Source organism: Cydia strobilella, chromosome 6 (genome assembly GCF_947568885.1).
Source record: "Cydia strobilella chromosome 6, ilCydStro3.1, whole genome shotgun sequence".
Lineage (NCBI taxonomy): Eukaryota > Metazoa > Arthropoda > Insecta > Lepidoptera > Tortricidae > Cydia > Cydia strobilella.
The window spans coordinates 14,119,044-14,139,421 of record NC_086046.1 but is presented as its reverse complement, the minus strand read 5'-3'; the positions used below and the strand labels follow the sequence as shown (position 1 = coordinate 14,139,421).

At 36.0% G+C, this 20,378-nt stretch overlaps 2 protein-coding genes across 2 annotated transcripts; both read right to left on the bottom strand.

The window, feature by feature from the left end:
• Positions 1 to 393: 393 nt before the first annotated feature.
• Positions 394 to 19,139, bottom strand: LOC134742157 (obg-like ATPase 1). The gene is made up of 11 exons (XM_063675125.1): positions 18,980 to 19,139; positions 17,634 to 17,819; positions 10,418 to 10,474; positions 9,682 to 9,809; positions 7,761 to 7,936; positions 6,969 to 7,046; positions 6,714 to 6,811; positions 6,207 to 6,347; positions 5,217 to 5,313; positions 1,893 to 2,040; positions 394 to 662 (listed from the first exon to the last, which is right to left on the bottom strand). Exons 2-11 carry the CDS (start codon positions 17,816 to 17,818, stop codon positions 577 to 579), a joined length of 1,194 nt encoding a protein of 397 aa, XP_063531195.1. The 5' UTR covers position 17,819; positions 18,980 to 19,139; the 3' UTR covers positions 394 to 576.
• On the bottom strand, positions 10,596 to 16,728 carry LOC134742156 (adenylate kinase 9-like). Its single transcript, XM_063675124.1, has 2 exons — positions 16,248 to 16,728; positions 10,596 to 16,046 (listed from the first exon to the last, which is right to left on the bottom strand). Exons 1-2 carry the CDS (start codon positions 16,689 to 16,691, stop codon positions 10,794 to 10,796), a joined length of 5,697 nt encoding a protein of 1,898 aa, XP_063531194.1. The 5' UTR covers positions 16,692 to 16,728; the 3' UTR covers positions 10,596 to 10,793.
• Positions 19,140 to 20,378: the final 1,239 nt, after the last annotated feature.

The following is a 20,378-nucleotide window of genomic DNA, read 5'->3' as shown; positions in this document are numbered from 1 at the left end:
GATACTTCCTCTAATATTTTTCATGTTTGGGTACGGTGACAGCAGCTGTCATCTCAATACATACTTAGGGTATAATTTAACTGTCACCGTACCCAAGCTACATGAAAAATACTATAATATAAATGCTTATCCGTACAGAGTAAATAAAACTTGTATTGTTGAATCCTGATTCATGAACTTGTTGGGACAATTTAAAACATCCCAATAGGATCCTGTTGTCTGTTGTGTTCTGTTGTATTCCTACTATTTTCATGAGTTCCATAATGAGATCAGCCTTATGATATGTATAAGAATATTGCAATGTAATATAGATAACGCAAAAACTTTTATAATAATTGATTCTAGATTAGATTGTCACAGACTGCGGCTAAATAAAGAAAAGCTCGTAAAATCACAAACTTCAACAAGCTTTATTACTTTACAATACACAGACGATCAGTATAAATATGAATTCACTTATTGAAAACTTATTTTGTAAATAAAAAAATGTTAAAACGTTTAGGCGACGTGCATTAAAGTATAGAGAACCAAGTTCAAGTACAGGAAATGTACTAACAGAAGCAAGACCTTGTCGCGTCATTTCTTCTTGGCGTCCTTCAGACCCGCGCCGGCGTTGAACTTGAAGAAGATTATGTCACCGTCCTCTACCACGTAGTTACGGCCTGGAAATATTGAAACAGGGCTATAATCGTGAACCACTTCGCTCGTACATCTATTTGCCTCTCTATCGTTAGAATATGCAAAGGCGATACAGAAACAAATTCACATTTTCGCGGTGGCCCCCAGACACTACACATTCACTGTCACTCTATCATAAATTAAATCTTTACTTTAAATCTTCTCGAGGCAGAGGTAGGGTTAGAGCCGGCGTAGCTTTATTTGACGTTCATATGACGTTCATCACGATATGGTGCTGCTCAGCCCTTCGATCAAGGGAATGAGGAGGCTACTTTCGGTCTGTGAGCATTATGGTAATGCGCATGGACTGAAATATAATGTTTCCAAGACGGAGATGATGGTATTCGCGTCGGGTTCTGGGCCGGACAGCGTACCTGCGGTGTATTTAAATGGGTCGAAAATTAATGTTGTTAAGCGGTTCAAGTATTTAGGACATTTGTTGACGGAACGGCTGCAGGACGAAGATGATATTGAGCGCGAGCGGAGGGCCCTCGCCGTCAGAGGCAACATGCTCGCTCGACGGTTTTCTAAGTGCAGCAAGGATGTAAAGACCACACTCTTCAAGGCGTACTGCTTAGGCATGTACACCTCTCAGCTGTGGATAACGTTCACGCAGAAGGCAATGAGCAGAATAAGAGTTCAGTACAATGACGCGTTCCGAGCTCTTATGCGGCTGCCGCGGTGCTGCAGCGCGTCGGGCATGTTCGTGGACGCGGGGGTCCCCGACTTTTTCGCGATAATTAGATCCCGCGATTCCCGCGTTGCCTCGTTCTGGAGGAGACTGCGCTGTTCCGACAACAAAATACTTGTGGCTGTTTCTGACGATATAAGGAGTCCGGTGTTTAAGCGCTGGATTTCTGTTCACATGGATCAGAACAGAAAATGACTGAACCTAGATTTAGACTTATTTTTAACATGACTGACTGACTGCATGACTGGCTTTACAGTGTCAATTAGTTCTTAAGTAGTATTTAATTTTGTACGCAATATGGGTAAATGCCTGAAATAAAAGCTTTTTATTTATTTTTTTATTTATTTTTTTATTATAAAGGCATTGTAATATGCCTACTTGAATAATAAACTATCTCTTTATCTCTCTCTCTCTCTCTTTATCTCCCATACCATTAGTCGAGTGTGTCTGTCTTTTCTCGAAGTCGGTGTGAATGTGCCACGCAAAATGTACCTTATGTACTATGATGCTAGGTTCGAATTACCTTGTTGTCTGTATTTGCCGGCAGACTTGCAGGCCGCTTCAGAGCCTTCCTCCTTGAAGTCCTTATAGTGCATGACTTCGGCCATGATGAAACCTTTCTCGAAATCGGTGTGAATGCGACCCGCGGCCTGTGGCGCTTTTGTGCCTTTCTGTAATGAAACAAAAAGGGTAATAAAGCAACTGATACTGTAAATGTATTATTGAAATGTGAAAGAGCCCTTGAGGCCTACTCGCAGATGATTTTTTTTATACTACGTCGGTGGCAATCAGGTATACGGCCTGCCTAATGGTAAGCAGTCTCCGTAGCCTATGTATGCCTCCAACTCCAGAGGAAACACATGCGCGCTGCCGACCCTAACACTCCGCCCCCTTGTTGAGCTCTAAATGTTTTATTTTGTAACACTTGAATTATGATTTTAGAGTAGTCTGTAGTTTACACATATGAACAATTGATCGTGTAAATTTTACGCCTTCCTCTGGTCTGTGGAATTTGGATTTGAATGCATGGACGAAAGGATATTCAAATCAATGACGACTTGGTAAAAATAAGGATGAGGCCATTGAAGCCTGACAAGGGACATATGACCTTTAGAGCCCACGACGAGAACGGTATCAGATTTTTCAAAGGTTTTTGCCCCTATCAAAAAATATAAACTAATAGTAAAGTTTAAATAAAATATGATACAATCCCTCAGACGGTTAAGGGTTAAGGCGCTTCGCGCAGTTTTTGGCCTAAAACTGTTACCGGCCGTTTTGCGGCTAACTTTGCTTATAACTACTAAACGGCTTAATCGATTAAAATTATTTTTAAACTAACAAAAATGTTTTAACAGGTTCTACAAATGCAACATAGCTTTTGTTAATCAAAAAATATTTTCTTAAGAAATCTAACGTTTTTCCACATTTCATGCGTATGCAGCCTGAATAAATGGCGTGGCCGGCACGCCGGCAGTCGTGTGCCAGCTTTGAGACGAGGAGGCCGTGTCGCTATAATATCGGAGTTATTATGGCCAAAGAATAAATAACTGCAGAGCGCTGATTTGGTTGCGACGCGCATTAGCGAGCGCAACACGGTATTTTGCGGTCTATTACAATGAATGTAATGATAATATCCGTATATATTATACTATAATATACGTATGTTTGAGAAAACTTCATTTGAAATAAATAAATAAATGTTTTCTAACCGACATATTATAATGTCATTCAAGTTTTACGTTTTTAATAATATTCCATTCCATCTCGAAACAATAAATAATTGATTTAACATAAGCTACCTACATGTGTATTACCTATTACGTTGTATGTATGTATAGTACCTGTTAAAAAAAAATATTTTTGTAGTTTAAAAATAATTTTAATCGATTAAGAACTAGCAAAACGGCCTATCGTATTTTTATTTACGGAAAAACTTACTATTAAGCTCGTCACAGACGGAGCGATAATCTGTCGCGCGTGTAAAGCGCCAAGTCGAGCTAAAACAAAGAGGCACGGCCGTACCATCCTTTTCTCAAAGCCACTCAGGCCAACGTCCTGTAATTTCGTGTTGGCTAAAGCTAGAACCCTGAATTTAGTGACACATATGGCATAATATGGCTTAGATTTATCCCCAAGAACATTCCATTTAAACTTGTAGTATAAGAATTATTGCACGTCAAAGTTGCTTACTTCGGTCACTGACACACTCACTCACTCACCAATCATCATAATTCTAAGGTACTTCTAGCAGACCCACAAGCTGTAAATTTTAATCATAGTAAGTAGTTTTTAGCTTCTCGAGCCATAAAAAACCTAAAAATATTGCAAGATCAGTCACGTTTTAAAGATTTGAGAAATGCATAAGTTACTTTGTAATCCCATATAAATATATGCTACTACAAAGTTACTTTTGCAGTTCCTACAAATAGTAGGTGAAGGTCTACGATGTACGATGTGAGTATGAAGATGTGTATAGTATGAGTATCGTATGGCTATGAGTATGGTAAGGATATGAATATGGTATAGGTATGAGTGCGGGTATGGTGTGGGATGGGTAAGGGTATGAGTATTGTACGAGTTATAGTTTGGTATGGCCATGAGTATTGTATAGGTATGAGTACGAGTACCTATAGTGTGGGATGGGTATGAGCTTTGAGAAAAGTGGTAGCAGGCGTACAAGAAGTAGTACCCGAAAACAAGGACTACCTACAAAAGGAGATGAGATCCCATCAAAAACATTACATGTAAAAGATGCAAGTCTCGCAACGCAATTCTTCAACTACAAAAAAGTTTTGAGATGTAATGTGAAACCATAGAGTAACTTATACTAGAGCGGTACTGTCATAGTAAATTTTGTAACCCCAGTAAATTCACTGCCATCTGTCGACACACTTTAAAACTAAAAATGAAGATTTATAAAAATACGATAAAATGTATTTAAATATGGATAAATGTTTATTTTTATTTGCATTAATTATTTTTATGATTTTGACCCATGTTCTTTCACTGATATGCGTTAAAATTGTTAAATAACAAACGAAACCGTCAACGCCATCTATACGAACGTAGGCCAAAGCTAGTAGCGCCCTCTGATCGAGAGTCAAATTTTCCTGATTTTCGAGGCACGTTTTTTCCTTAGACTGTATCCATCTATTACGGAGTTATATCTATCTTTGGTGAAACCAAGTCGGTATTTTAGTCAGTGCCAGGGGGTGTTAAAACATTGTATTTACAGAACTGTTAAAACATTTTTTAGTTTAAAGATAATTTTAATCGAATTGCCGTTTAGTAGAAATAGGCAAAAATACGGCATGTAGTAGTGTTTTTTACGAAAAAACTATAAGTCACAGGAAAAAAATAGCTCCGACTATAACTAATAGTTTGAAATTGATTACCTATTTTATTTATCAACCAACTACCTACTCGAAAAAAACAATAGTTTAATAGTAAGGTAACGATTCTAAAAATGTAGTTGGCATTATTTATATTTATTAAAGAGATAAAAAAACTATAAACGCCATATTAATTAATATATTTTTCTTATAATTTTCGACCTCCACTAAATGTATAATCTACTTATACTCAAAGGACAAAATAGCTGCAAAGCAGTCTTTGCAGTCAAAAGATACACAAATACGAGTATAGCGCCATCGGCGCGCCTCTGGGCTGTCTTATTATATTCTTTGAACCTCGTTGCCGTGCCGCGAGTCAAAATTCACGTACGATCGCAGTGAGCGGAGTGCGGGGTGAAGCGGGTACATTTGCCCAGACGCTCAAGGCCAAATCAGCGAGAATCGTCTTAACGTCGTACGAGCTTACAATGTGAAGTGTTCACGAGTTCACATACCTGTATGATCCAAGCCTTGACCTCGTCGGCGCCGGCGGTGAAGAAGTACTCCAACTGCAGAGCCTTGTAGCCTGACACGATGATTTTATCCAATGCACTGAAACAACGAAACACTCCGTATAACCAGCCTAAGAATATTATTGTACAAAGTATCTAATAAAAGTAACAACCGACGTACTTTTGGAGCAGACATCAAGTGTGCCGAGACGCCTGTTTCCTGAGTTGTAACCTAACAATGACAATTTAATCTGTCATTTTATAAATTAAAGTCGAATTGGTAAGTAATGATGCTACCCAGCGTCAATGTTTGTTAGACCAACTATGTGCGGTGAATTTTCATTGCCTAGTGACTATCACAGTCAGGGTGGTGAAACAGTAGCCAGTTATGGCTATCCTTTTATTTAGAGTTATCAATAACCTGAATTAGTCATTATTATTCAACAACGACGGGACTTAATCGCGTAAAATAAATTTTACATTCCGAGACCACGGGGACAACACCGTCCTCGAAACGTCGGAGGTAAATTTAAAACTTATTTTACGCCATTAAGTCCCGTCGTTGTTGAATAATAACAATGAGGATATAATAAGATAGAGCGGTACTGTCATAGTAAATTTTGTAACCACTGTAAATTCACTGCCATCTATCGACATACTTTGAAACTAAAAATGAAGATTTATAAAAATACGTTAAAATGTATTTAAATATGGATAAATGATTTTTTTATTTGCATTAATTATTTTTATATGATTTTGACCCATGTTCTTTCACTGATATGCGTTAAAATTATAAATAACAAACGAAACCATCAATGCCCTCTATACGAGAGTAGGCCAAAACTAGTGGCGCCATCTGATCGAGAATCAAATTTTCGTGATTTTTGAGGCACGTTTTTTCCTTAGACTGTATCCATCTATTACGGAGTTATATGTATCTTTGATAATAATGAGTAAAAATCGTGAAAGTTTAAATCACTGAATTAGTCATACCTGGTGATGCCGTGTTCCTTGAGGAAGGCTTGCCTCTCCGCGGGCTCCATGTCCATGAGCTTGGTCTCCAGCACGCCGGAGAAGGGGATGAGCGGCGCACCCGGGTCGTTCTTGTCGATCCATTCCTTCAGTTTGGGTAACCTACAATTTTTCATTGTTATTTCATTAGACAATCATATTCACAGTTTAGTTTACATTGCTTAATTTAAAAATCATATAATTTAGTCTTCATCAGCAGACTATGACATTGTATTGTCATGGAAGTTGCGTTATAATGTTTCTTTCAGGTCAATGAACATTGGGGACTAATTAAAGTGTTGCCTGACGGAGTAGGCCAGCTCCAAAGTAACTAATAAACTAACAAATATGAATTAAACAAAGGCTTGGAAAATAAATCTGTTATTTCATACACAATTTAGATTTTAGGAAAGTCGGAAATACACAAAATTAAAATAACGTATACCAAATCTTATTTATGGACTTTGTGTCAACTGTGCATCTGCTTACCATTTATTCTTCTTTCTAATGTAATCCTTCTCAGACAAGTTGACCAGATAAAGCGCTGGTTTTGATGTAATGAATAAGTATTTGTTTAGTATTTCTATCTGTAAATATAAAATAACCAAATTAGTTAGTGACTTTTTTGAGTGAATGACTCATCAGTTGTGGTTCCGTTTAATTTAATGGTTTAATAGAATATCATGATTCATGTCACATTAGTATTTTGTACAAAATCACAAGGTAAATTATAATTAAACTTACATCAGCTGCACTCCAGTCTCCGAATCGTATATGTTTCTTTTCATCCACTAAAACAGGCTTTATTCTTAACAGGGCGTCCTGCAACAGGAAACATTTACATTTCAAAAATAAGATAGTGTTTACTATTCATTGCAGTCGACTTACTGAATCTAGATATTGATGTGATAAGGCCTATTCATGATGGCAAAATCAGAAACTATAAGAGATTATTTTTTCTTAGGAACCACGAGGTTGATCGTCTCCAAGTACTCCAAGTAGAACATAGTTCTAGACGTAGTTATAAACGTAATTCTAGACCATCGACATAAACCTACTCTGGCTAGGTTCACACGGCGTTAATTTGTCCCCGTCCCCTATACCATGTATGGGATTTTATCGAATGTAGTAACAGCAAAATTTGTATGGCAACGTTCAAAATCGTTCACACGGCGTCTATGCGGAAAAGCCGTCTAACCGTGAGTCGCGTTTACAAAATAATTTTTACAACTCTTTTAAGTCAACTACAGTAGGCTACGTTTCGCATGCCGCGTTCAATTGTTTCAAAAGAAATAAAAATACATATTCAGGCTTGAGTTTCTTATCACCGCCACGGCCACGGCCCACGGTGCGCTCTAGCTTCTCGAATGAGCTCATGAGCTGCTCCTTGTCCTTGAGACGCAGCTCGTCACCGATGGTTTCCAAGTTGCATGGTCTACTCACCGTCAATGTAAAACCGTCGTTAGCTCAACTACAGTAGGCTGCGTTTTGCGTGTCGCGTTCACTTGTTTCAAAAGAAAAAATAAACAAACGTACATATTCAGGCTTGAGTTTCTTGTCACTGCCGCGACCCACGGTGCGCTCTAGCTTCTCGAGCGAGCTCATGAGCTGCTCCTCGTCCTTGAGGCGCAGCTCCTCGGCGATGGTCTCCAAGTCGCGCACGGGGTTCACCTCGCCGTCGACGTGGATCACATCCTCGTCGTCGAAAGCGCCTGGAAATATACAATTCCATTTTAATATTTTTCATATCTCATGCTCTGAAAGTGGGTCGTTGTTGTTCTAAAAAGTGCGCAGAAAGTGAAACGTTTCTGCTCTAGTGCAGAAAAGTGTTGTACTCCTCTGCGTTCCCGTCCCACGAGCAACTGGGTGGAAACAAAATTAAAAAATAGTGTCTTTATTTCCCCGCCTGGAACAATTGATAATTGTTCTAATTTTACAAATCCCGCATTGAATCGTTTTTTATCAAAAATGATGTAAGTAAATTGTTAAAATAAATTATTTTTGATTTCTTTTGTTGAATTGTATTTACTCGATATCATAAGGCGGGAACCAAAAGGAATACACCAAAAATATTTTTTTTAATACATACACTTGCGTAAATGAGCAAAGGCAGTATCTTATACAGCCAGAAGCCAGCAGCAGTTAAACGTTTTTACGATATTAAATGGGTTATCAAAGTTATTTAGCACTATATTCGTGAAAATAAAATAAAATATAATATAAAAATACTTATTTTATTCATTAAATTGTTATTTAATGACTGGGATGCCATTGACTATCGGGAGTTTTAGAACGAAAAAGTAAAAAAATAAAAAGTAAATAAGAGGCAATCCCGCTGATTTTGATACTACAATAACCAAATCATTTTAAAATAAGTGCAATTTATTTAAATATGTGTGTTTTCGTAAATATTGCAATCTAAATGTTTTTCGCTAGGGGTTATTTATCTTCACACATGAAGTCTCCGATTGCAAGTGCTTAGGAAAAAAATTAGGGCCGCGGGTCTATTAGGTAGTACTTTAGGTACTGATTTTGCAAAATTGCCTTGTCTTGTTTTGTTTCCTCGCATTCGATATGAAAAGTAGAGTGAAAGGCCCCATTTCCGTCTCGGACTATTGGCGCTCTCACTGCGTTCGAGCGCCAAACTACCTCCACAGATATGGGTGCCAATCTCCTATTTAACAGCAACAGCAATGACGGAAATTTAATTCATACACCACTATTCATAATAAGTCTATAGCAAAATTATCATTTTTAAAAACACACTTGTTTATAGCTGAATGCATGAATATCAATCAGCTCGATGGTATCAAATTCAGATCGATACGGCTTTTAGAAGTAGGTCAAAATCGACTTTCAAGATTTTATTACCTTGATAGTTACAAGTAAAATTAATATAATGATGTTAATTAAATGAGGCCTACCGCGTTTAATTTCGCAGCTAGGGGCGCTAGTGTAGATGGAGGTCTTTCTAATTGTCAAATGCATATAAGTTTGGGGGGTTTCAGGCTTTTTTATTGGGAATTTTCACTCGTTATTTATAATTGTCGTAAATCTTTGCCCATCTTTGATTTAGCATGGTAAACAATAGATATAGCTCAATAAATGTTAGTAGTTTAAAAAAAGTGACAACTAAAATATACGTAAAATCAAACAGGTTGAAAAAATGGCACATTTAGACGTTAAAATACTGTGTATACATAACTATATAACGTAACGTAAAAATAAGCATAGATTCTTCTTTCTTCAAAATTCTTTTTGAGATCTGTTTTTCTAGACCTACATCTACAGTGGCGCCAACTGGTGAGCACAAAAACGGTAGCCCTCATTGAATTCGTCGTTTCGTTATTTAATAGTCTGTAGTTGCCTGGTTTTGGTAGTTGGTAGAGCAAATGGTTTCAATAACCACATGCCTTTAGAAAGGAAACATGTGATGATAATGAGTAAAAAAACGTACGGCAAAGATTAAAAATGGCGTCGCAGGCCTTGATGTGGGACAGGAAAGCGTTGCCCAGCCCCTGGCCCTCCGCCGCGCCCTTGACGAGACCCGCGATGTCCACCACGTTCAGGAACGCAGGCACTTTGCTGGAAACAAATACGGATTATAGGAAATTTGTACACAACGATTTAGAAACGACTCGATCGTAGGCTAGTGTTATCGGTAGGTATACTTAGACGACGTATCGTCGTCGACGATATGAAAAAGTATACGTCATAGAAAGCATCCATGACTTAAGCACAATATTCGTGCCCATCACTCTTTTCAAAAGAGCTTATTTTTGTATAATGTTCATAGATAAATAAGTCCTTTTGAAAAGACTCTCGGATCCTCAATTCATGCCACTACAGCTTAATTCACTAACTACTAGCCAGTCTTTATGTTGGTTAATAACGTAGAGAAATGTAATGTGTTTATACATAGCAAAAGTATAACACGCGGATGTAATGCCTATAAGCAACCTTCTTATTTTCAACCTTAAGGCCAAACAGAAATGCGCATGTTTTCACGGTTTAACTCAATTGTTTTTACCTACGTTACGTGTTATAAATACTTATCCGAAACATGTCGCGCGAGTGACTAAAAAACACGTGAGTTAACTAACCGTAAAAAAATTGCTTAATGTTAGCATGTCTCACGACAGTTTAAATTAAATTCGAGAAATGCGCAAGGTTAATGGTCATCATAAACTCACCTTAGTGGTTTGTGATAGTCGCAGAGGAAGTCATATCGCTCGTCCGGCACCGGTACCCTGCTTGCTGAAAGAAAATAAATGATCAGACATCTCCAAAATTTAACACAAAAATACCATCAGTTAAACATACGTACCAGTGATCAGATTGTTAACAACATGTAGAAATAATACCACGGGATATTAAGATTAACTTTAAATATTAGATTATCACAAATTAACAAAAATAATTAAATAGATTTTCTTCAACATCAAACGAAAACATCAACTCAACTTCAACTTGGGTAACAAGTATGTCACCTGTAGCAAAAAATAATTGTTTAGCTAAATATCTAGGCATAAACTTAAGAAAAGGTGAACATATTATATACAGTAAAATTTAGGTCGAATCATAGACGATAAGAGACTGGAACGCATCTCCACTGCCACCGGAAGTTAGAGACTTTATCTCAGATTTAGACACCATCCTCTTCGAAGGATGGTGACATATAGGATATTTGGAAAACGGATTGTCCATGGCTCTCAAGCGTAAGCCAACATTTATCATTAATTTGCACCTAGCTTCAAATACTTCAAGAGCTATCAAATACTTTGGCAGGAAACTCTTATCCGTATGAGTGTTATGCGTTTTTAGATAAAGCGCTATATAGAGCAGACCCGAAAGCTGTATATCCAAGCCAGGGTACTTAGGTCTCAGCACATTTACTGAACAACAAGCTTCGGTAATTATGTCTCCTACAGTTTGTTCTAAGTAACCAATATGCGGTAAGTTCTTAATAGACATTTTTGGAAACATATTTGCATCTTTAAAAACAACTACATTATAATACAACTGAGGTTTAGCCAAAAACTTTTTTAGGCAAAGGGCAGAACAAAACAAATAAGTATTTCTGTGGTAGTTAGCTGCAAACTTATTACTCCCTCTTTCTATCTTTTGTGCTGGTAAGTTTTCGGCATAGGATACGATACAAATGCCATTTTCGTAAACATGTGAAGGGTTGATTCTTTTGACAACTGCCGGGATTTCTGGAACATCCATCTTTCTATGAGCCAAGTAATGCTCTGGATTATTAAGAACCAACCTCAAGTGCTCTTCGCAAACCCAATAATATATGTATTTATACTGCAGTACACCTTTTTTATCAACAGGGAATTCGTTGTGTCTCAGAGTATTTTTGGAAAGACAAACGGGACACAGGTTTTTATAACAAGACATTTTTTGTTTAAATGCTTCGTTCGATACACACATGACGCCGGCAGGTACAACATTTGAGTGAACTTTGTGCAAGTAATGACAAATCTCTAGAGCTGTTGACTCAATCCTCAGAATGGCATCTTTTAAACACTGCCATCTGGATTCGTTCCCGTTTAAGAGAGAAAGGTTTTGAATGTCTTCCGTCACAAAATCCCTTACACTTATACAGTTTTTAGCCCAGCTTATAAACCTGTTTTCAATAAAAGATCGTGAATACGGCGGTTTATACTTTATGATATCTAAATATATCTCATTCTGTGAATTGTCTAGGATCGTCATTTTGTCACTAGAAAGATCAAATATTATGAGAGGATAAAGCCCGATACTTAACAATTCCATTCCTTCAGCTGCACTGTCAGGAAAACCATCAAAGACACAACCATTCGTAACTGTACGGTGATCAGTAGCAACAATCTGAACAGCTTTGATAATGAGGCCTGTTTCAATACATTTTCCTTCTCTTAATTGCATCTGCATTTGTTCTGCTAATTCGGTCCAGTGCATATTATTTAATACATGTCGAATAGCTTTACCTTTTGAAATACAAATCAATCCATATTTTTTTGCCAATTTCATTGCTAATTCACTTTTTCCACACTTTGGCGGTCCAATTACGCTAAGCCTTAAAGGGTATTGAATAAAATTTGTGATGTTATTGTTTACAATATATTTCAGTGGATTAAGTCTGAACTTCTTCAAGTTTGTTTTACCACTGATGAAATAAATGTAAGAACGATGGGCAACAGTGTAAGCCGTACCTTTAGTTTTCATTACTTTGTAGGGATTAATTATGGTGTTGGGGTTTTCAAAAATATGTACTGGACACATTCTATTAAACCTGCTAATAAAGTAGAAACCTTCTAACAGAAGTCTTTCTGCTACGTCTGGATCAAGTATAAATGTTTGCTCCAAAAAGGATTCGGATCTATTTCTTATGGTTTTAAGCTGGGCTGAAATTTTTCTCAGAGTTTTATTCAATGACTTTGTATTATCGATAGGAACTATCTTAATTTTTTGTTCTTCCGCAGAGTCTCTCAGACTTTCAATGTTTCCGTCGTCAATCTCAAAAATGCTGTCTATTCTGGCTTCGATTCTATCGCGAGCGTCGCTTGCATTTTCCCAAGTGCTTAAATCGACTGGCTCTGGAAATTCTTCGACTATCTCGTTATAGTACTTCATCAAATCAGATTCCTGTGTATCAACTTCTATTTTATTACTTTCTGTTGACGGTGGTTTAATAGGTTCATCTTCTACTACAGCAGCGTTTAAAATCTCATCTACAATTAATTTACAAACGACTTTCTGTGTTACCATTGACAACCATTCACTTTTTTCTTTGTCAAATTTCATTTTAGCTAAACATTTAGCTTGAGTCATTTGAGCTTTCCACGTTTTGTACATATTAGGCGCTGTCCTTGCTTGTACATCGTCTGAACTAGTACTTACATCAATAATAAGATCTGGAATGCAGTAGCAAGCTACCATATCCTCAACATCAGATGCCATTCGTGGAAACCCATCTAGTACAATACCTGTGGAGCAAAATGGTTTTTGAAACCATATTCTCTTTAATAATTTTTGCAACAAAATCGACAGAAGTGGTGTTCCTTGCTCAAAATAATTATTTAACATGCGTCTAAGCTCAGTCTCATTTCCCATTAGATCAGCTTCGAGGTTTTCTATGTTTTCTTCGCCCATTTGTATTTCCACGGCATTTTCTTCTTCAGTTGATGTATCAGTGAAGCTGTTTTCATACTTGCGACCAATTTTCTTGAAATGTCGCGGTATTAAATAGTCATTCACAAGTTCAACAAAATCGACATGAATTAAACCAAGTTCTTTGGCTATATATTTTGCTATTGTAGTCTTCCCACTGCCAATACATCCCATTACACAAATTCTCAAACAAGGAATTTGTTTAAACGGCTTGGTGTTTGACTGATACTTAGTAACATCTTTTGAAAATATTTCATTTAAACAATTTTCATTCGAGAACAGATGGAGTTTGTTGTTATATTTGATAGAGTATTCAGGTTTTCCTTCCCATAATACGCCATAATCATAATACGCAATGGGGCAATAAACATTCGTTTCACACAAAAAATAAGGCAAATTAAAGGTACTTGTATCTTTTGGTTGATCCTCGTCTTCGTCGAGATTTTCTACTTCCTCTGGTTCGCCAGGAACACACGGCAAATAATAGCATTTACGTAACTTTAATAACACTTCTTCTGTAATAGCAACATCAGTTTTATTCTCGAGGTCTACCACGATGTCGCATTTATTAGCTTCTTCAATTTTAGATTGAATTTCAGTCCAGTTTTCTCGGAATTTTTCAATTGCTTCAGTAAATGTCGTTATTTCAGCTGTTAAGTCTGCAACCTCAGCAGCATTTTCTGGACTATCATTCAAAATATCATCCAAAACTTGGGCCTGGTGATCATGAATTATAAATTTTATAACTGAATGTGGAGATGGGGAATGTTTTTCCTTTAGTTTAGTCTTGATTAATGGATCATCGGCTAAAACAAATCTCTCTTGGTACTGTTTAACGCTATTTTCAATAATTTTATATTCTTTCATGAGGTCTGCCTCTATTTCTCTGTTTTCTATTAACGCTATCGTATAATCAGGCATGAAGCCGGAATCAATTAAAAATCCCCAAAATTCTGGATCTGACGGAAAATCATCAATGACCCATTTTCCATATTGTTTTTTATTAGATGTTCTCTCAGCAACTTCCTTATCAATATTATCCAAAATCTTGCATAATTCAGTCACTAACTCCTCAGGAGTAGGGAGAAGGTCTTTTTGAAGTTCATTTGCAACAATGTAGGCGCTAATTGCTTCAGTAACATCAGCATCACCTAGGACCGGTAATGATGGATTTTCTGTTGAAATAATCAAGTGATCAGGGCCATTTCTCAACAAAGTGTCTTTATCAGCAATAGCTCGTTTAATTTCCTCCACATCATTGACGAATGGAAGGGTCAACAATTCGTTTCGATATTGCTGAAATGTGCTTAAGAAAACCAGGTCTAGAGGGGAATTTTTTTCTTTTTCTTCTTCTACTTCTTCATCTTCCTGTTCACACGAACACTGCGCATGCGTTAAGTACTTAACTAGTAAAGGGAGGTATTTTTTGAGATTCCTCAAAGTTGAGTCATACCAGGCATTTAAATCTTTCACTCTTAAAAATTCAGTCGTTTGCCACAATGCAAATCTCGCATCCTCTATTGTTGCAATTATTTCGGAAAAAATATTTCTTTTTGTGTTTATTTCTTTCTTTTTCTTTTCTTCTTCATATAATTTATTAAAGTTGATGTAATGTGTGTCAAATAACCACTCAAGACATTTACAGATCATTGTTTTGCCTGCACTTTTAGTGCCAACAATAATAGCTCTGCACGTCGGCTCTAAATATGTTAATTTAAGAAAAGGCTGGGGGTTTCTGCAAAACTGTATCATAGACGATAATGTAGACATAAGATATACGTGTTTCAGGAAAGTAACAGCAAATTTGGGGTGTCCTCTTTTTGATATTCTTTTCTTAAGTTCTACAGGACATCTATTGTACCATGGAGACGCGTATCTATTGAAACTGATATTATTACTACGAATGACAGCCAAATCTTCCACAGTTTGCCAGAATTCCTCCATATCATCAGAAGGATCTTCAAGATACATAGGTTCAGGGATACAAACTGGTTTGATAGATAAGAAAAGAAGCCGTTCTGAAATTTGTTGCATCATTTGATAAACTTGAAGACAACCATCTACTTTAATGATGGTTGCAGGTTCAAATTGTTTAAGTTGGCATTCTATATATGTAAGGAGATGTTTCCTAAAGTTACACATCTGTTCAACAGAATTCTCCTTGAAATTCATTGGTTGTCTACAATAATACTTAGAATTAACAATGTGATTTTCTTGTCGGTTAGAATGGTCTACATTAATATCACATTTAATGGGCCATCTCAAGTCTGCTTGAATTTTACTAGAGATAGATTTAGAAACAGTAGATGCATTTCCATAATTCAAATAAGTGTTTTGTTTTTTGGATATAACGTCTGCATCTGAGCTTGTGATATAAATTACAACATCCGGTTTTACAGGCAACTCCATAATCTGTTTGAACTGTTCTAGCAATGCAACTTTTTTAGATGTCATATATGGTTTATTAAATGAGATCATTCCAGAACATGGTACTAATAAAAATTTTGGTAATTCAACTGGAGGTTCTTCTTCTTCTTCTACATTTTCATCTTCAGGTTCCTGTTCTTCTTCAGCCTCCTCCTCTCTGTTGTCTTCTTCTGCTTCCGCTTGACTTCCGAGAGAAGTAACATTCTCATCATCTTTCTTCTGCTTTTTCTTTTTCTTCAAATTAAGTATAACATTGTATAGGAAATCTTCTGCTTCTAATAATGAATCTTCATCATGTAAACTACCAAAAAGGTATTTCTCATTCCAACTCGTAGTCACTAGCGGTAGTCCTGACATCACATAACCCCTGTGTTGGACGGCCGGTGATTTCATCTTTTCTTTAATGATTGGGAAAACTGTGTCATACTTGCATACCTTATTGTGTCTCATGTTAAAGTCCATACATTTTCCAGTTGAGGTCTTCTGATTCATTTCATCTATTATTATATTTCTGGGGCACAAGTGAATGCAATTGAGTTTTTTAGATATAGATTCACCCAGTGTGTATGCCCCAACTCCAGGTTTACCAATAATGAGAAAGCATGTAGGCTTTGAGTTTAGGAAGAGCTCTTGAGCATCAATATCAGTCCAGGCATTATAACATTTTGTCTTTTCTGGAAGGGGGGCATCAGTGTTATTCAATCCCACCACAGCAGCACCAAGAGGTGGAATTTTCGTGCCAAGAGAATAACTTGCACTGTTTTTATTTACTAAATCAATGCAGCCTCTAAAATTAACACTTTTATCAATATTAACATCTTTTACACCAGATTTGTCATCAACATCTAAATTATTTTTAAATGTTTCAAATCTTATCATTTTATTATAAATTATTGTTTAATTAATATAAATATCAGAAGTCAAGTGACTGTCATGTGACAGCTGACTTACAACTTTTTTTTATAATTTTACAACCAGTTTAGTTACGTCTCATAAACTAAAATTAAGCATGCAACCTGTTTTTTAATATTTCTGAAGATATTCAAGACCTAATCACTTATACTCATGATAAACAAATCTATACATATGAAATATGTCTCACGATAGTTTAAGTTCGGAAATCTATACATATAACAGACACTGGGAAATCCCAGTGATATGGTGATAGTCATAAACAACTTTAATTTACAAATTTACTTCTCTTTTGCTTAGGCATGCCGCCGGACAAATTATTCTTATCCAGAATTCACAAGAAAAATGTGATGGGTGCTATATATTTCTTCAATAAGAATAGTATATGGGACCAACATCAATTGATTGAAAACCCATGGCGAACCCCTCATACACAGGAAGTGTTCCAAATTTGAAATAAGGTTTGTGCTTCTGAAGCAATAGAGTATGTATTATTATTTACAACGACGGGACTTAATCGCGTAAAATAAGTTTTAAATTTACCTACGACGTTTCGAGGACGGCGTTGTCCCCGTGGTCTCGGAGAAGACTGGCTAAAGTTGACATCAACATCTTCTAGGCGCGCGAGTTTTTCGAACTACCCGCACTTGGTCTTGTTTATTAACTTGAATGTTTTGTGCACTAGGGATGTCACCGGGTCGACACACAACAGTCACAATTTTCGATTTTTCAACTTTCGATATTTGTTTTCGCTTACACTTACTAATGACTGGGTTCCATGTGGATCAGATCTTAAAACCTTCATTTCGATTGAAAATAATAATGAGTAAAAATCGTGAAAGTTTAAATCAGTGAATAGAGTATGTACTTCAAAGAGTTAAATAGAAGAAAATAATAAAAAATGGATACTTATTTTCATTAGGATCAATGGTGCAGAACGGGAAGTTCTCCGCAGCAGCCTGGCTTTTGGTCAGGACATTGAAGAATGTAGACTTGCCCACATTGGGTACTCCGACAATACCCACTTTCAAATTGGTACCCACTCTACCAATCAAAGGTTTCTTTTCAGGTTCTTCAACTTTTTTAGGTGGCATTCTGGAATCAAGATATATATTATTTATACCTTTACATGTAATAACTAAAGATATTAAAGCATGCCTACTTCCATAAAGCAGACCATGTTAAAAAGTAAGGCCAGGGTCATTCTACTTTTTACTGCAGGTATTTTTGCCCCAGAAGAAAGTATTTGATTTTTATATTAGAAAATTATGTAATTTGTTTAATTGTATATCAATATAAAGCACATTTACGAACGGTCTTGCCTAGTGGGTAGTGCCTGTTAAGCCGATGGTCCTGGGTTCGAATCCCGGTAAGGGCATTTATTTGTGTGATGACAGATGTCTGTTCCTGAGTCATGGGTGTTTTCTATGTATTTAAGTATTTATATATTATATATATTGTTGTCTGAGTACCCATAACACAAGCCTCCTTGGGCTTACCATGGGACTTAGTCAATCTGTGTAAGAATGTCCTAAAATATTAAATTATTATTATTTTAATGCTGCACTAATGATACCTCGTAACCAAAGTAAAAAATATTTTATCTATTTTTATATATTTTTCTTCAGGTAACAGTTGTCATTATTAGTGAAAGAGCAGGGACAGTAACAAAATTGTATATTTGCCTACTCCAGGCTATAAATATTAAAAATAAAAAAAGCCAAGGGTCAAATATTGAGGCCTATTCTGTGCATATAATGTTTTAGTAGTTAAGTGTAAGTAAATATTAAAATATTAAAAATTACAAGATTGTTTGAAATCATAAAAACCTGCAGCAAAAAGTAGAATGACCCGCCAAAATACGACTATATCCATCTCTATCCCAATGTAGATATTACAATAGTCAAATGAAGGGGCAATACTGCAATGCATGTGTGTGATTGAATGGCCACTTGCATTTAAGGACATAATAAGTAATGATTATTGGTAAAAGTAGTTAACATTGTATATCGAGCCTAAATGACACATTCGGATCGGAAGAACTTTGTTGCTTTGGTGAGAGCATACGTTGCGGTCATAAGGACTCTAATTTTTATCCTTATATAATGTTATAGATCTTGGAAGTTTAATTTAGAATGTGTAATAGTTACTTTAAAGCCTAAATTCTAAATAATTCTTAAAAACCAGGTGTATTTCTGATAATTTATCTCAGTCGGCTAACCTCTAACCTAACATAAATAAGTTAAAAAACTTACCTTATAGATCGTATAAATTACACCAAATACTAAAGTAATTCACTTAGAATATATCCCGCGTAAGTTTCACACGTAAATTAATATTTTAGGAGAGATAACCATACAGATTTGATGGCAAAACGCCGTATCTTCGACGTATGGAATATGGATGGATGGATTGGTGATTGGTGGAAGAACTTGAAATGTGTCAAATGTCAAAATTTGTTTTTTAAAACTGACTACAGCATTGGTGAACATACTGCCAAAATTTTCATTTGATCCATTTTTTTTTAAATTATATTAGTTTATGTAAACCGATTCTTTTTAGATGCCAAATATAAATATTTTTACATTATACCAAAGAATATAATACTCACTAGGAGGAAAGAATACTGGTGCCATGGCAGGAAGTTAAGACAACGCTAGGAAAAAGAGGAAAATTATGATGTTACTATTGTCAAAGATAGATATAACTCCGTAATAGATGGATACAGTCCAAGGAAAAAACGTACCTCGAAAATCAAGAAAATTTGATTCTCGTTCAGAGGGCGCTACTAGTTTTGGCCTACAGTCGTATAGATGGCGTTGACGGTTTCGTTTGTTATTTAACAATTTTAACGCATATCAGTGAAAGAACATGGGTCAAAATCATAAAATTAATTAATGCAAATAAAAAAAAAAATATCTATATTTAAATACATTCTATCGTATTTTTATAAATCTTCATTTTTAGTTTTAAAGTGTGTCGACAGATGGCAGTGAATTTACTGGGGTTACAAAATTTACTATGACAGTACCGCTCTAGTATAAGTTACTCTATGCTATTGTTCTTTCTCTCTTTAGTAGTAGTCTTTATTGCATACACATATTAAAAGTAAAGGAAAAGCGAAGGTCAAAGCCAAACTGATCCCTTTGAGGGATCTCTTCCAGTTAAATAGTTAGTTCCAGTAGATGAGAGGAGAAAGTGAAAAGTGTTACCATACCTTTATTTTGTTTATTTGTACAGTCAAAAAAGTAAGTAAATAATTTTAGCTCTCTCTTGTATCAAAGAGAATATGTAGGATAGAGGGGTACTGTCATAGTAAATTTTGTAGTCACAGTAAATTTACTGCTATCTATCGACACACGATTAAAACTAAAAATATTTAAAAAATTATATACAGGGTAGCTAAAAAATAAGTGCATTCCCATTGCCAGGGAGGTTTTGGGATCATACTGAGCAACTTTTACCATGGGACAAACCAAGAAATCGCGAAAAAAAATTACCCTCCCTTAGAAAATGGACCAGCCAAAATGTATTAAACAGCCAAATTTTTTTTCGCGGTTGGTCCCATAGTAAGATTTTTTTTCTTTCATTTTATCTGCGATCGGCTGTTTTAGCCATAATCAGATGTTCTGTCTCCTATATATTATACTACTC